At 43.6% G+C, this 14389-nt stretch overlaps 2 protein-coding genes and 1 non-coding gene across 3 annotated transcripts in view; 2 read left to right on the top strand and 1 right to left on the bottom strand.

Annotated features, from left to right (window-relative positions):
* The first annotated feature begins 4334 nt into the window (after nt 1-4334).
* Nucleotides 4335-10146, top strand: RPL32 (ribosomal protein L32). Its single transcript, XM_075938733.1, has 4 exons — nt 4335-4473; nt 5771-5871; nt 6164-6345; nt 9945-10146. Exons 2-4 carry the CDS (start codon nt 5776-5778, stop codon nt 10072-10074), a joined length of 408 nt encoding a protein of 135 aa, XP_075794848.1. The 5' UTR covers nt 4335-4473; nt 5771-5775; the 3' UTR covers nt 10075-10146.
* LOC112547418 (small nucleolar RNA SNORA7) lies at nt 5563-5702 on the top strand. The gene has a single exon (XR_003091161.1). It is a non-coding gene; the product is annotated as a small nucleolar RNA SNORA7 (small nucleolar RNA).
* Nucleotides 10070-14389, bottom strand: part of LOC102455902 (cullin-associated NEDD8-dissociated protein 1-like) — a 36698-nt gene continuing 32378 nt past the window's right edge. The window contains exon 16 of the mRNA XM_025189572.2: nt 10070-12433. Coding sequence (XP_025045357.2) covers nt 12206-12433 — 228 coding nt within the window. The 3' untranslated portion in view covers nt 10070-12205. The remainder of the gene's footprint in view (nt 12434-14389) is intronic.

Here is a 14389-nt window from a genome sequence, read left to right as displayed (position 1 = left end):
TGGCTCCTTCCTGCCAGTGGCCCTCCCAGCCTTCCTGCCAGCTTCTTCCTGCCTGCCGGCCCCTCAGTGCAGGGCTACCGGCCTCACTGTGGCAGCCCCGCTGCCGCAAGCACAGCCCCACTGCTGGGCTCCTGCCCCCACAGAGCAGCCCCCCTACTGAGGTCTAGCTGCGCCGCTGGGCAGCAGCCCTGCTTGGACTTCAGCCTTGCTGGGCAGCCCCACTGCCTCCCAGCCTCACCATGAAAATCTGCCAGGCAGCAGCGGGACTGCCAGGCTCTTTGCTGTGCCGTGGGGCAGCCCCACTCCTGGGTTCCTGGCCCCTCTGGTAGGCAGCCCCGCAGTTGGGCTCCTGGCCCCGCAAGGCAGCCCCGTCCCCTCCAGGCAGCTGTACTGCTGGGCAGCAGAGGAGCTGGTGGGCTCCTGGCCCCACAAGGCAGCCCCGTTGCCTCCTAGTCCCCTCCAGGCAGCTGTGCTGGTGGGCTCCTGATTGTACTGCTGGATGGCCCTGCTGCCAGATCCCAGTACCACCAGCAGGCAAACCCACTGCCTCTCAGTCTTATGGGGCAGTTTCACCACTGGGCAGCAGCCCCATTGCTAGGCTCCAGCCTGCCAGGCAGCCCCACTCCCTCCCATGCCATGTCGCCACCGGGAGGCAGCCCTGCTGCGGGGCGCCTAGTTTTCCTGCGACAGGGCAGCCCTGCTACTGGACTCCAGCCTCGCTGCAGGGCTCCCAGCAACAAGCCCTTCATGAGACTTTCTGGTCCTGAAACATCCCTGATCCGGAAGCTGTAGTCAATAGAAAAGTTTTAAAACACTGGCCTCTGGATGTCATGCACCTCATAGTACAGGAGATCCTCGTGATTCACAGAATCTCTGTTCATGGTTCCACATATTCACAGGTCTCCTGTCCTGACCTGGAGGGTAGGGATGTTAAATTTCAATAAATCAGCTAATTGAGTAGTCGATGGAATTTCCGTTAAGGGGAACACGCACTATCCCACTGTGCCTCTCCCTTTGAAATGGACAAGAGTTGCCTGCGGCTTTGTACATTCCAAAGGGAGAGGAGCAGAAGTGGGCACCGGCGTGAGCGAGACTGTTTCAACCCCCACTTGTGCCATTTCCCTGCTGCCCTCTGCCTCACCTGCCCCCTGCAGAGATGGTGCTGGGGGGAAGGAACTGGCTTGTGCACCCCCCCTTGCTGCCTCTGTCTGATAGAGGCAGCAATTGAGGGGAGGAGCAACCAGTCAAGTTCCTACTTGACTACCCAATAAGCATTTATTTATCAAGTAGTCGACTAGTCGCTTACATCCCTACTGGGGGGGAGGGGTCAGGAGCCACGGTGAGTTCCCTGCAGCTCCCAGTCCCCTTGGCAAGTTCGGAAGTCGCAGGGAGCTCACCGCCGAGGCCTAGAGTGCATCTCTCAGTATTTGTGAATTTCAGCATCCACCACAGATGGTGAGGGTTTCCTGTACTGTGAATAGCTGGTGTCAATCCAAAAAGTATAGTTATAAAAATGACTCAAAAATAAAAAACAAGTTTTTATGCATTAAATTGTGTCTTTATTAATAAATTCAGGCCTGCTGGGGGGGAGGGGGCGGGAGGGAGGGAGGCAAAGGAGATAGTTGTCCCAGGGCCCGGTGGTTCAAAGGGACCTATGTTCCTGGCTGCTGCTTGTGCTACTGCCATCTGGAGCATCGCGCCGTACTCTCCAGACTAGGAATGTGAACCCGTACCCATGTACGTGACTAACTGATGAGCCTGGGCTCACCAGTTAATCCTAACGGTCACAGGCAGCCCTTCCCTCCCATGCCTCTGCACCAGAGGTGGGAGGGGGGCAGGCAAGAGCCGGTATGCGTGTGGAGCCGGCTCTTAAACTGGCTCCCGCAGAACCACCTGTCCCCCATCCATGACAGTGCTACCTTCCACTGAGACTCTGGCCTTTGAATATATGAAACAATACATGGGTTTATTATATTGTTCAGTCACTGGTCACATAACAAACTTGGAGAGTTTAGAATTCTAGCTGCAATGTCCTCTGAGCAGGATGAAAGCACTTGTTGCATTGCTGAGTGACCACAAGAAAAATTCAATAGAATGTATCAGCATGTGTCAGTACTGATCTGGCCTTAGTGGAACATTAACTCATGACCAGCAGCACAGCTGGAATGATGTGGGACCAGAAGCAAATGATCTTTCCTGCATCTTGTGGCGTGCTGATATTTTAACAGAAAATTACAAAGTATTAAAATCCCAAGAGATTCCAGAGTGCTTTGCAGGTACCAAGATGGCATTATCTGCTACCACTGAAATACACCAGCCAGTTGGCGGTGGTGGTCTTTACAAGTTCTCTGTCTGTGCTCCTCTAATAACCATTGCTCCACACAGAGCTTAAATACATAATTAGGATCCCCTATATGCAGATCCTTAAATGTAAGTGTGTGAGTGGTTCTATTAATTTCCCAGGGTCTACGGAGTTTAAATTAAAACAGATACAAAGTGCTTGCAAGGCTGGAACCTAGAAGATTTAGAACAGATTTAGAATGGGCAACCCATTAAACAAAGAGAGCCCAATCAGCGGCAGAAAAAAATGCGAAGAGCCACACCAGACATTTTTTTTGAGCAATTTTTGTTGAAAAGAGCTCCCCACCAGCCCCCCAGAATTATTGAGAAAAAACAAAACAAAAAAACAACGCAGCAGACGGCTCCCCTGTACCGGTGAGCACAGGGAGCCGGGGGCCAGGGACCATTTCTAGAGACACGGGGGTGGCTTCGCAAGCTGTGGGGAAGGTTTCTCAAGCTGCACTTTAAGAGGGGAAAGAGCTGTATGCGGCTCGCAAGCCCCGGTTGGCCACCCCTGATTTAGAATATCCATGCAGGAGAGAAAAGAGAGAGGATCTTATAAAAATATGATACAATCTTCAGACAAGCCGAGAAGGGTATAAATAAGGATTGTGAAAAAGTATAAACAGAAAAAGGGTTTTCAAAGACTTGCTAAGCTATACGTCTAAGAACAACAGTACCCCACATGAGTTCCTGTTTAGAATCCATTGACGAATTTCATTTTATGGTTTCAGCCCTATTAGAGTAGGTAGTGGGACCTCCCTTATCCATCCTGTCAGAAAGGCAGCAAATAGCCTCTTGTGACCTACTGACTTAATTCAGCCATATGGGGTAAACTCACACTAACTAAAATTATTAGAAAAAATACCAATTTCTTCCTTTGTTGGTAACCCGTACTGACTCTCAAATTCTTCCTATTTTTAGGCAGGGAACTAAAGGATACATTTTTACCACTAGAATTTCAAGGGCAATGAAGGAACATAGCATGCAGTTACTCTTCCTCCATGTGTTTAAATCCCCAGGCCAAAGAGCTAATCTTGAGATAAATGCCAGGTGGTTTTTAATGATCACATGGAGCCCAAACTTCCCAGATTAGTTTTACATCCTGTCCAAAAATATCACTAATTTGTATGATCCAAATGTCAGGACTGAAACCTAAATTAAACACAAGAAAATTAAACAGGTGAGCAATGTAATAAACTTTTAAAGCTTTTTTTTATTTTAGGGCCTAGTCTTGGATAAACATGTATGAGCAGACACCTCTAATTTGGAGCCCTTTTGACTTCACTGAAGTTTGGCATAAATATACATACAGAGTTTATCACAGGTGTATTGACTACAGTATTGCCAACCATCTAAAAACCATGAGTAGTGCCCCCCAGAAATGAGATTTGGTCAAATAAGAAACAGATATTTAAGAAATATTGTATGTGAGATCTTCCATAAAAACTAAGAAAAATACTATTATTTATGTTAAAATATCCCTCAGTATTATTATATGCATTTTAATAGCTTAGTATGGGTGTTCCTATTAATATTACATTATAAAAATACTAATTTTGTAAAGCAATGTTCTATGTAACCAACAATGAATATTTAGTGCTTTGCTACCTGACAATTTCCCTTGAAGATATAGGAAAGTTGTTAATTAATTCAATGAAAAAATAAATAAGTTAATACAGACCAAAACACGGTTAATTGTCCTTGGGTGCCATGGCCCATGCCATCTGTGGCATCAACGCTACAGTATCCGAAACCTGCCACTAGATGGCTCTCAGGCATTGGCCGTATTATTGGCGGAAGTAACTTCATCAGCATTCCTTCTAGCTGTTGCCCTTACTTTTGGCGGAAGTTGATTAGGGAAAGGTCCTGGCAGATTATGGTTACTATTATTGTTAAAAAAAACTACTAATCTTTTTTACATCTGTTGTTCTTGAAATAAATATCCTTTTGTCTTCATCTGACCATATTATTTACTAGGTTTTTGAGGTTGGTTCATATTCCCCCTTTCGGTCTCCTGATCAGGGTTATGCCCTAAAAGGACCTTCAGGAGCAATCTCATCAGTCCGCGCGCTCTTCCGCTCGCTCTCTCTCAGCGGCGCTGCCTGTCAGGGTAGCCGCCATTAACCGCCGGTAAGTCCCGGCCGGCCGCAATCCGTTGCCATCTATTCCCGGGGGGTCCGCTAGCCCGGCCTTGCCGCCTCCTAAGGCCTGTCGGCGGTCTCCTCCATTAGCGCTGCGGGGTATTTCCCGGCGGGGAGCGAATTATTTCGGTCGCGGAGCCCAAGCCGGGGAGTCGCCTGGCGGCCGCGCCGGATTCAAGAGGCGGCCCAAGGCTGGGGGGGGGGGATTTTGGCGAGGCCGAGCTGGGCTGCTCCGGGAGGGGCGAGTTATGGCTCCCCAACGGAAGGGGGGGGCTCGCGCCGGCCCTGGGGAAGGGTGGGGGGTAGAGCAAGTGGTGACCGGAGCTCGGAGACGGGGCGTCTCCGGAGCGTCCCTCCGCTTCCCAGCCTGGTCTGCCGGCGAGGCGCGTATCGGTGCCGGTAACGCGCGGGTTGCGCCTCCCAGTTCTGGGGTCGCAGCGGGGCCTTGGCTCTGGCGCCGGCCGACTTGTGCGCCTGCAATCCTAGGGGAATTGCTGGGTGGGGGGGAGACGTATTGGCCCAGAGCAGCATACGCGCGTGGCCGTACGATCTTCCCCCATAGCCCGCTCCTATTGAATGGCAGTTTACTCACACGAGTCGCCTGACCACGGGGTCTTCACGTTCCAATATCGTACTACGGTGCTGAACGTCTTAGTATCTGAGTCTCGTTTACTTCTCAACCAAGATCGTACTGGAAATCCCAGTTTACAGTGGCTGCATAAGCCAGTGTGTTGGTCAGTGGAAGTGAGCGTTTGGCTATCGGTAAGGGAAAGGTCTTTTAGCGTTAATGCTAGAGGGAGTTACTGCATTTCATAGAGGAAACCTCTTTAATGAACACACAATTAAAATTGATGTACAGCTGCTGGGGTGATTAGAGATATAGGCAAGATGGGGCAAAATTATACATACTATTTCGTTTTCTATATAATGGAGTATGTGCTGCAAGAATAGCTGTTTGGACACATCCACCACAGAACAGGGTGGTGGGTTCATTAAAAACATCCGGTGGAAGTTCTAGGATATGAGTTGCGAAGATATTTTATTCCCAAATAATTTTGACTTATGTGGGGCAAAATAGGACCTCCCCAGGACCGCGTCTGGAGAGCTTTCAGTACTCTTCCAGCTTCGGAAGTGGGAGGGAGAGCTATTGCAGAGGAATACCCATTCCATTACTAGCTCTGCAAGTGGTTAGTTAATGGAAGACAATCTGCTACATGTTTCAATGAGATGAGGTCCTTCTACATCTTGTTCTGTATTGTTTCTTATCCCTGTTTTATTTATCTTAGACACCATGCCTGCCCTCAGACCCCTTGTGAAACCTAAGATCGTCAAGAAGAGAACCAAGAAGTTCATCCGCCATCAGTCAGATCGCTATGTCAAGATCAAGGTATATATCCTTCTGATTTTAAAAAAAAAAGTGTTTAAATCTTGGAAGTCTGAGAAGTGAGTGTATTTAGAAGTTATTGGGTAAAACATAAAAAGTACCTTCAATGATCCAGGATCAGAAATGTGGATTTTCTGTATTAATGCTGTATGGTAGAGGCTCTTTGCAAATGTGCTTCTATTGTTATACAGGATGTGAGAGATGCTTGATTGAAAGATTACGTCCACCCTGTGTATTTTATTTATTCTTCATGATTGTGTAATTGTATTCTTAAAATGTCATTGCATTTCCCTAGCGCAACTGGCGTAAACCAAGAGGTATTGATAATAGAGCTCGCCGGAGATTCAAGGGGCAAATCTTGATGCCCAACATTGGTTATGGTAGCAATAAGAAGACAAAACACATGCTGCCCACCGGATTCAAAAAGTTTCTGGTCCACAATGTCAAGGAACTTGAGGTGCTGCTGATGAGTAACAAGTAAGTTGGGAAAAATCTTTTTAAAACTTAACCCTGGTATTCTGTGATGTAGGTTAACACTTTCAATTCTGTTTCAATGTTGTGATGAAAGTCAAGGCTCTCAAGGGAGGGGGAGAGGCAGGAGTCCAGGGTGGATTGCAAGGGTGGGGAAAGACTGATTGAAAGGGCTAGAAGCTGTGAGATCAGGGGTGTGGAAACTTTTGGATTGGGGGCCACTGACCCACAAAAAAATTAGGGGCCACACAAGTAAGAAGCACAAAATAATCCTAGTTGATGTGGCTCCCGACTGAGGAGAAAGACATCCTTTACATTCCACTCACGCACCAGAGCCTTGGGGGGGCCCCCACCTAGTAGATTTTGTGTGCGCCAGCCCTGCGGTGGAGTAGCAAGGGGGCTGGAGCACCTCCATGGGCTCCCCAACAAAGGGGGGTGCTGAACCTCAGAGGCCGGAGCCCCTGGACCTGAGGTTCTCCACCCCTGGCTTACAGGGTAACCAGTTAACCCTTTCCATTCCTAGTTTAGGTGACTCCCTGCCATCCTGCACCTGCTGGTCTCATTGAGTACAATTTCTTGGCCAATGTGAGTGGCACACATCACAAGTTGGGGGCCAGAACCAACCAGTGGGCCATAGGTTCATTATCCCTATGCTATATTTTAAGTTCTAGTGAGAGTGAAATGCTATGTTCACTCTTCCTCCTGTCTTTGCTTCTTGCTGGAGCAGTTCGCTCTCCTTGCCCATCTACACCATAATTTGCTCTCAGGAAGTACTATGCTGTTTAGGAGCTTAACTCATTAGAGCCTTGATCATGTTTGGAGGCCTGTGGAAGTTACTGATATCCAAATAGACAGGACTTGCCAAGTTGCGGCAAGCCCATTGCTAGCCACGCGGAAGCACATGCTGCGTGCGCGCAGACTGCGCTGCACGGCTGCATCAGGCTAAAATCTACTTGCCACGGGTGATTTGTCGAGCCCTGCAATTAGAGATGGCAAGGAGTTGAAACTTTGAAAAGCAGGAATACATGCTCAACCTAATTAAAATTTTTGCTGGAGCGGGGAGGGGTGGGGAATAATTGAAGCTAGCGCTAGCCTGCAACTGCTGTAACCTCTTTTCTCCAGCATCCAAACCCCTCAGCAGTATCAGCTTGCAGACCAGTAACTCTCCCAGCCTGTACCCTCTAACTCAAAACCAAGCCATGATTTCTTGCTGTTCCTGTAATACCTTGCTTTTTTGGAACACCAAAGGACTGTAAGATGTGACCATAAAGGATTTTAGGAATTGACTTAAAAAATACAAGGCTGTATTTGAATTTGGGGGTCCTAGGCAGAGAATATTTGAACACCTGAATTACAATAACAGAATGGCTGTGCTTGCCTACCTTGTTTCCCCTTCAAGTCTCCCTTCCTTGGATGTTAATAAAATGTTTTTATTTGTCAGCTTCAGGTGTTAGAAGATCATTGTGTGATACTTCAGTAGTTACTGAATTTTGATATCACAGTGAAGAAATTATGAGCTTTGATTAAATAAAACCCTAACCGTTGCTTTTTATAGGTTTTTGTAGATTGATCTTAGTCCTATGATACAGGCTTCCTAATGTAGTTATTCAGAGCTGAAGACCTGTAGGGCAGAAGGGCTCTGGAGAAATCATATAGTCATTAACCCCAGTGCTGAGCAAGAACAAGGTTAACTAGGGTTTCTGAGAGTGGTTTGTCTAACCTGTTCATTAAAACTTGGGGTAACGGGGAAGCATCACAGGCTAACTAGAGGAAAGGGGGGAGCTGCTCCAGCCTGGGTGAGCCCACTGCACCATGGGCAAGAGGGATGCCAACCAGACTGGTCCAGCCCCTTGTCTGCAGGATCCCATTTAAGCCATTAAGTGGTTAACCAATTAAACAGGATTTTATATCTCTACTTAATCTTCAGTGATGGGGAGCAATAAGGAGTTTTCCTGTAAGGACAGAAGTATGGTCTTAATTAGGGATGTAATAGACGAACTAGTTACATGGTTAACTGCTAAGTCTTAGCTTATCTGTTAATGTGCAGGTTCCCACCCCACTCCTGGGATGAGGGTAGTTAGGAAGGAGCAGGCAGCGAAGCAGATGGAAGCTGGCTCCTGGGGAGCTGACTGTGGGTGTATGTAACTGCTGAAATTTTCAGTAGTTAAACGGTTACCGATTGACCTGCTTTTTAACATTCCATAGTCTTAGTATCACATCAAATTCAGGATCTTATTTGGCAAGGTACTGAACACCTCACTGTCTACAAACTGCTGCAGCAGCAGCATCCTAGAAAATACTAGGCAGATAGATTGCTTTCCATCAACTTAACCATTAAGTGCTGTAATAACAAGCTAGGAAGGAAGTAATGATTTAGGAATAATGTGTTAAGATCATATTTACTGTCAGTGGTAGGGCCTGAGTCACTGCTGACATGTGTATGCTACTCCCAACTTAGCTGTTTTCACTGGATCAATGCTGCATTTTTTCCCCCACAGTAACTTGATCCTAGGGATGTTAGGATAATGTAGAGAAGTGGGGTCAGCAGAAGAAAATGCAATTGTTATTTGAAGAAGAGAATTGTAGACAGTTGCAACAACAGATATCAGTGTGTGTTAATTGGGAGCAGGAAGGGTTATCTTGTGAATCAAGAGTTACATTTCTGCAACAGTGGGTGGATGAGAGAGGGAGAGAGGAAATGAAATGCAAGTTGGAATGTTTGTGGACTATGAAACTTTAGTAGATTTTGCTAAAATATTAGATTTAAAATCTAAACTGATTTTTCAACTAATAGGGTGTGTTCAGAGTTTAGATTTAATAGATATTCAAATGTAAGTCTATTTGATCCTAATTAAAAATAGTCCAGAAGAATGTTAGGAGTTCCTCGAGAGGTACTGCTTATACACCTGATTAATCTCAGATGTGTGTATTTCTAAATGCCTAAATCATGAACTTTCATTAGATACCCACCCAGTGCTTAAAGTAAATATTCAAATATAGTAACTTTCTTGCAAAAATACTTGGAGCCACTTGCTAGCTACGTCTAGACTGGCATGATTTTCTGCAAATGCTTTTAACGGAAAAGTTTTCCGTTAAGCATTTGCAGAAAAGAGCATCTAGATTGGCACGGACGCTTTTCCGCAAAAGCACTTTTTGCGGAAAAGCGTCCATGCCAATCTAGACATGCTTTTGAGCAAAAAAAGCCCCGATCACCTTTTTTGCGCAAAACAAATCTGAGCTGTTTACACTGGCCCTTTTGCGGAAAAGCTTTGCGCAAAAGGGACTTTTGCCCGAACGGGAGCAGCATAGTATTTCTGGAAGAAGCACTGATTTCAGACAGTAGGAAGTCAGTGTTCTTGCGGAAATTCAAGCAGCCAGTGTAGACAGCTGGCAGGTTTTTCCGCAAAATCAGCTGCTTTTGCGGAAAAACTTGCCAGTCTAGACATAGCTGCTGTGTTTTCCCTAGCAAATGCCCGCACACTCAGTTCAAAGTTGCTGTATCTATGCTGCTTAAAGGGGGAGATTTTATTCCTAGGCTGTGAACTGAATATTGGCCTGTGTCATGTTGCTGAAGTACTGACTCTTTATCCATATTATTTTAATAGGTCTTATTGTGCAGAGATTGCTCACAATGTTTCCTCCAAGAACCGCAAAGTAATTGTGGAGAGAGCAGCTCAGCTTGCTATCAAGATCACCAATCCAAATGCCAGACTGCGCAGTGAGGAAAACGAATAAATGTGCTCCTCTTTTGTGTAACTGTATTTAATAAAATACAAAACCCCACAATGTGGTGGTGTGTTGAATGTTTGAATTGAATTAAGTCTTCATTGGATCAGAACTGCAGGAAGATTTCATCTCCCTCTGAAACTAGCAGCAGCTTGAGCACCTCCATTTTCCCTCTGTGCTAGTCTTGAAGTTGGAGGGAAGGAGCCTCATTTATAGCTATGGTGTGAAGTTGCACCGGTACTGGCTTAGTCCTTATTTTCCTAGTATGAGATTTTCTACACTTGTGAAACAGACAGCTTGTTGAAATCAAAATGAGGCCTCAAGGGATAGGCTACTAAGGTAAAAACTTTTACTTAGTTCATAATCTGGGTTAGCTTGTCTAGAACTCATTTCTAAACAGCAGTTGAATTTAAAGATGCAAGCAGAAGCTGAAAGGGGAACAGGAGTACAACACTGCTTGAATTGCCCTCCTGCTACACCATACAAGTAGATTTAAGACTAGTTCAAATCTTCCTGATGGGGTACTTTCCCACAATCTTAGCAAGCTTGACATTTCTGAATGCATGCTTCTAAATTATAGAAGCATGTGTTGCTTTATTTAAATTCAGTAAGGCTGCACCTCAATGCTGTTTTTAGTTGTGGCAGTTAAGAGGTGGAAATATACTCTGCCAATAGTTAATACAAAATGCTTTATAGTAAAGATAAGATTCTGTGCTACAGGAGAGGATAACCAACAAGCTTGCAGTGCTGGAGCATATCTGATTGGAATGCAATCTTGAAAAAATTTCCCTACAGAATGTAGGACATCACTTTTCAGTTAATGCTTTCCAGGCTTGATTTCTACTATGTCAATTTTTCCCCCCCCAACATCCCTGGTCTCCTTTACACCTTTCACTATTGATAGTGGGCGTACATTAAACAATGTCTAACAATTACTATGATGGTGTATTAAATAGAAAAGGAAATTTTTTAAACTGTCTTCTGAAACATCACATGAATACATGTAGTCCTTAAAGTAGCTTGAGAGACATGAACAAGGAGCAGCATAGCTGAAATGCTTTAGTTGACCAAATGTTTTACTTCTATTAAATACAGCTTCAAAATACATTTTTATTGTCCCAGGATGCTACTCATACCAAATGGAAAGCTCTCACAGTTTGCACTATAAATAGTACATTTAAATGTTTCACTCTTAACTAAAGTCAAAAAGAAAGCAACCTGAAAAGGAAAATTACAAATCCATGGCTGCAAGAAGTACTATGGCTTCAGTCTCAGGTTTGCTATTACTCAAATCTATTGTTGTCACAGAATGCTTTGGTATCTGACAGCCACTGCCAAGAGTAATTTCCTTGTGGAACACTTCTGGCACTAAGTCAGGAAAACACTGCTGCATATATAAAAAATTAAATATATGGAAGATTAAAAGTATAATTAAGCATGACATTCAGTTTTGGAAGACAGTTTGTACAAAGTAGCTCTGAAATCAAACTAGTGGAGAATGAAAATTGAGAGCTTTGCCTTTTGCAGCCATAAAAATGACTATCAAAATTGTGAGTTTAGCTACAATGGAAATCATTAAAGCTTGAATGTTAAATTCCACTCAAGTGCAGTTTACAGCAAACATTTGAAAGAAGGGCTGTGATACTGGCGCTTTGCTTGTTCTGAATTTCAGGACATTGCTCTTAATTTTTAAACTAGTCTAGTGAGGATAGATCTTTTGCAAACATTTTGGATTTTTTAAAACCATTACACATGCATTTTTAAGTTGCCTTTAAACTACTGTCCTTATCCAAAATGGTAGTGCAAGAAATGTTACCACGGTGGGAAATTGCTCTGAGGGAGTTACAATTTATTACTGAAAAATAGAAACAGTAAAGTTAGATAGCTGAACTTAAAGCTTAGAATAATTCCAAATTAAATATACTTGCTTTGTCCCAGCTGCAGTATACCACACAGTTTACCTTATTATTGCTAACTTAGTTTCATCAGAGGTCTGACTCAAAGCAGAACTAGTCATTTTTAAAAACATACACACTTTTTTAAAGCTGAGGCCAGCTCTGAGACATTCTTCTGCCTGCCAGTGAAGCATCTTGTTTCATTTACATGTTGGAGAAGAGCGATGGGGAAGGATATGGCAGACTTAACTCATATCCATTGATTCTATGGTAGATAATGAAGCTGAGTCCTTTTGAATGCTTTCATAGAGTGAAGCCATTTCTGGATTGGCTCTGATTTGAGAAGAAAATTCAGTCATCACTGGACTCTTCTCTACTTCAGGGATGGTTAGTAGAGCAGTTACCGCCCTCATTGCTGAACGTTTCAGTTCATCCTGCTTTTCAAATTCTTGTTTCACTGAACCAGCTTTTACCTAAAAAAATTAAAAACAGTGCCCTTAAATGGGATCTGGAAAAAGCCAAACATGTATGCTGGGAATATACACACAGTCTTACTGGGAGAACATAAGAATAGCCATACTGGGTCAGACAAGGTCAGTCTAGCTCAGTATCCTGTCTTCTGATAGTGACCACTGCTAGGTGCCCCAAAGGGAATGAATAGAACAAGTAATCAAGTGATCTATCCCGTCATCCTTCCCAGCTTTTGACAAACGCGGGCCAGGGCCACTATTCTTGGCCAATGGCTAAAAGCAATGAATTTATCTGGTTCTTCTTTGGATCCTGTTAAAGTCCTGCTGTTAATGACATCCGCAGGCAGGGAATTTCACAGGTTGACTATGTGAAGTACTTCCTTTTGTTTGATAAACCTTCTACCTATTAATTTTATTTGATAACCCCAACTCTGGTGTTATGAGTAAATAACACTATTTCACACAAGATTTTATAGACCTTTACTTACACACACACACACACCCTGCCTTAGTCATCTCTCCTAATCTGAAGAGTCCCAGTATTATTGATCTTCATATGGCAGCCGTTCCATACCCCTAATCCTTTTTATTGCTCTTTTCTGAACTTTTTCTAAAGGCGAGATACCTTTTTTTAGATGAGGCAACTACATATGCATGCAGTATTCAAGATGGATTTATATAGAGGCAATAAGATCTGTCCTAGTCTATCCCTTTAATGATTCGCAGCTTTTTTAAACTGCTGCTGCACATTGAGTGGATGTTTTCAAAGAACTATCCATCATGACTCCCAAGATCTGCCTCAAGTGGTAACAGCTAAATTAGTCCATTTTATACATACAGTTGGGATTTTTTTCTGGTATGCATTACTTTACATTTATCAGCATTAATATTCATCTGTCAAGGTAGTGAGAGAGGTGGAGTTAATTGGAGTTTTTCAAAAGCAATCCATGTAGATCATATTCAGAAAGATCAGAATTAAATCAACCCTGAGCACTGTTCAACATTCCTAAAGAAGTTATGCCTTCATCTTAGAATGAAATTTGAGGTACTTACACTTTTCATCATCAAGATGATCATGAACAAGGTTGTACATGTATTCACAAAGAGATACTGCCTTTATCTACACACATCTCCACTGGCAAGTGCTACATAGATACATCAGTTTAAGATACACATTTGAAAATATAAATTCTAGGCACAGTATAATACACCTGACCAAATTAAAGAAAACTTGATTTTCTATTAGTAGCCAAGGTGACTGGGTACTTCTATCCTCAATTATAACTGCTCCACCTACGTGTGAAATAAATTACATGAAATCTAACAACTGTAGTTACTTTTTCACTGGTTGGTTTTACTGGCTCTTCACTTTTAAGTCTTTAATTAGGTAAAAACATCCCTCTGCTATTTGCATACTGAATACTAAGCAGAAAATAAATTTGCTTTGTATTCGTTCTTTTACACCTGTAAAGCCAACACAGAATCTAGCTCTGTCTCCCATAGTTACTGTGGCTTGAACATCAGCAGAGCTATTTTGGTTCCAACTGTAGAATATTTGTTACAGGTTGCAAGCTGAAAGGACCCAGGTGACTTTGCAGGGATGGCAGTTAAAAACCCCATTCTTTCATTTAATAATTGAGCACATCTGATTCAAAGCCAATGGAACATCAACACAATGTTTTTACTCATTTTTTAAGCAGAACCACAATGGAAGTCTCAAAACTAAATTGATCTTGAGTGCCGTTTACTGCAAGTATGGAAATAAGCAAATTATGATTTAAGGAGGCTGAGTTTAACCTTAAGACTAAAGTAATATTGCTGTAAATATTTTCTGCAGAGTTCTAGTTTTTAAGAACTTGTGACAAAAATTCCATTCCGTGACAAGTCGTTTAAATATTGCATGCCCCAAATTGGCTCATTTTCAGCAAGTTCTGACAACACTGTCTAAGGTACCATACC

This window comes from Pelodiscus sinensis, chromosome 11 (assembly GCF_049634645.1).
Source record: "Pelodiscus sinensis isolate JC-2024 chromosome 11, ASM4963464v1, whole genome shotgun sequence".
Taxonomy (NCBI): domain Eukaryota; kingdom Metazoa; phylum Chordata; order Testudines; family Trionychidae; genus Pelodiscus; species Pelodiscus sinensis.
The sequence above is the reverse complement of the archived record's forward strand: the minus strand, read 5'-3'. Positions and strand labels throughout refer to the sequence as shown.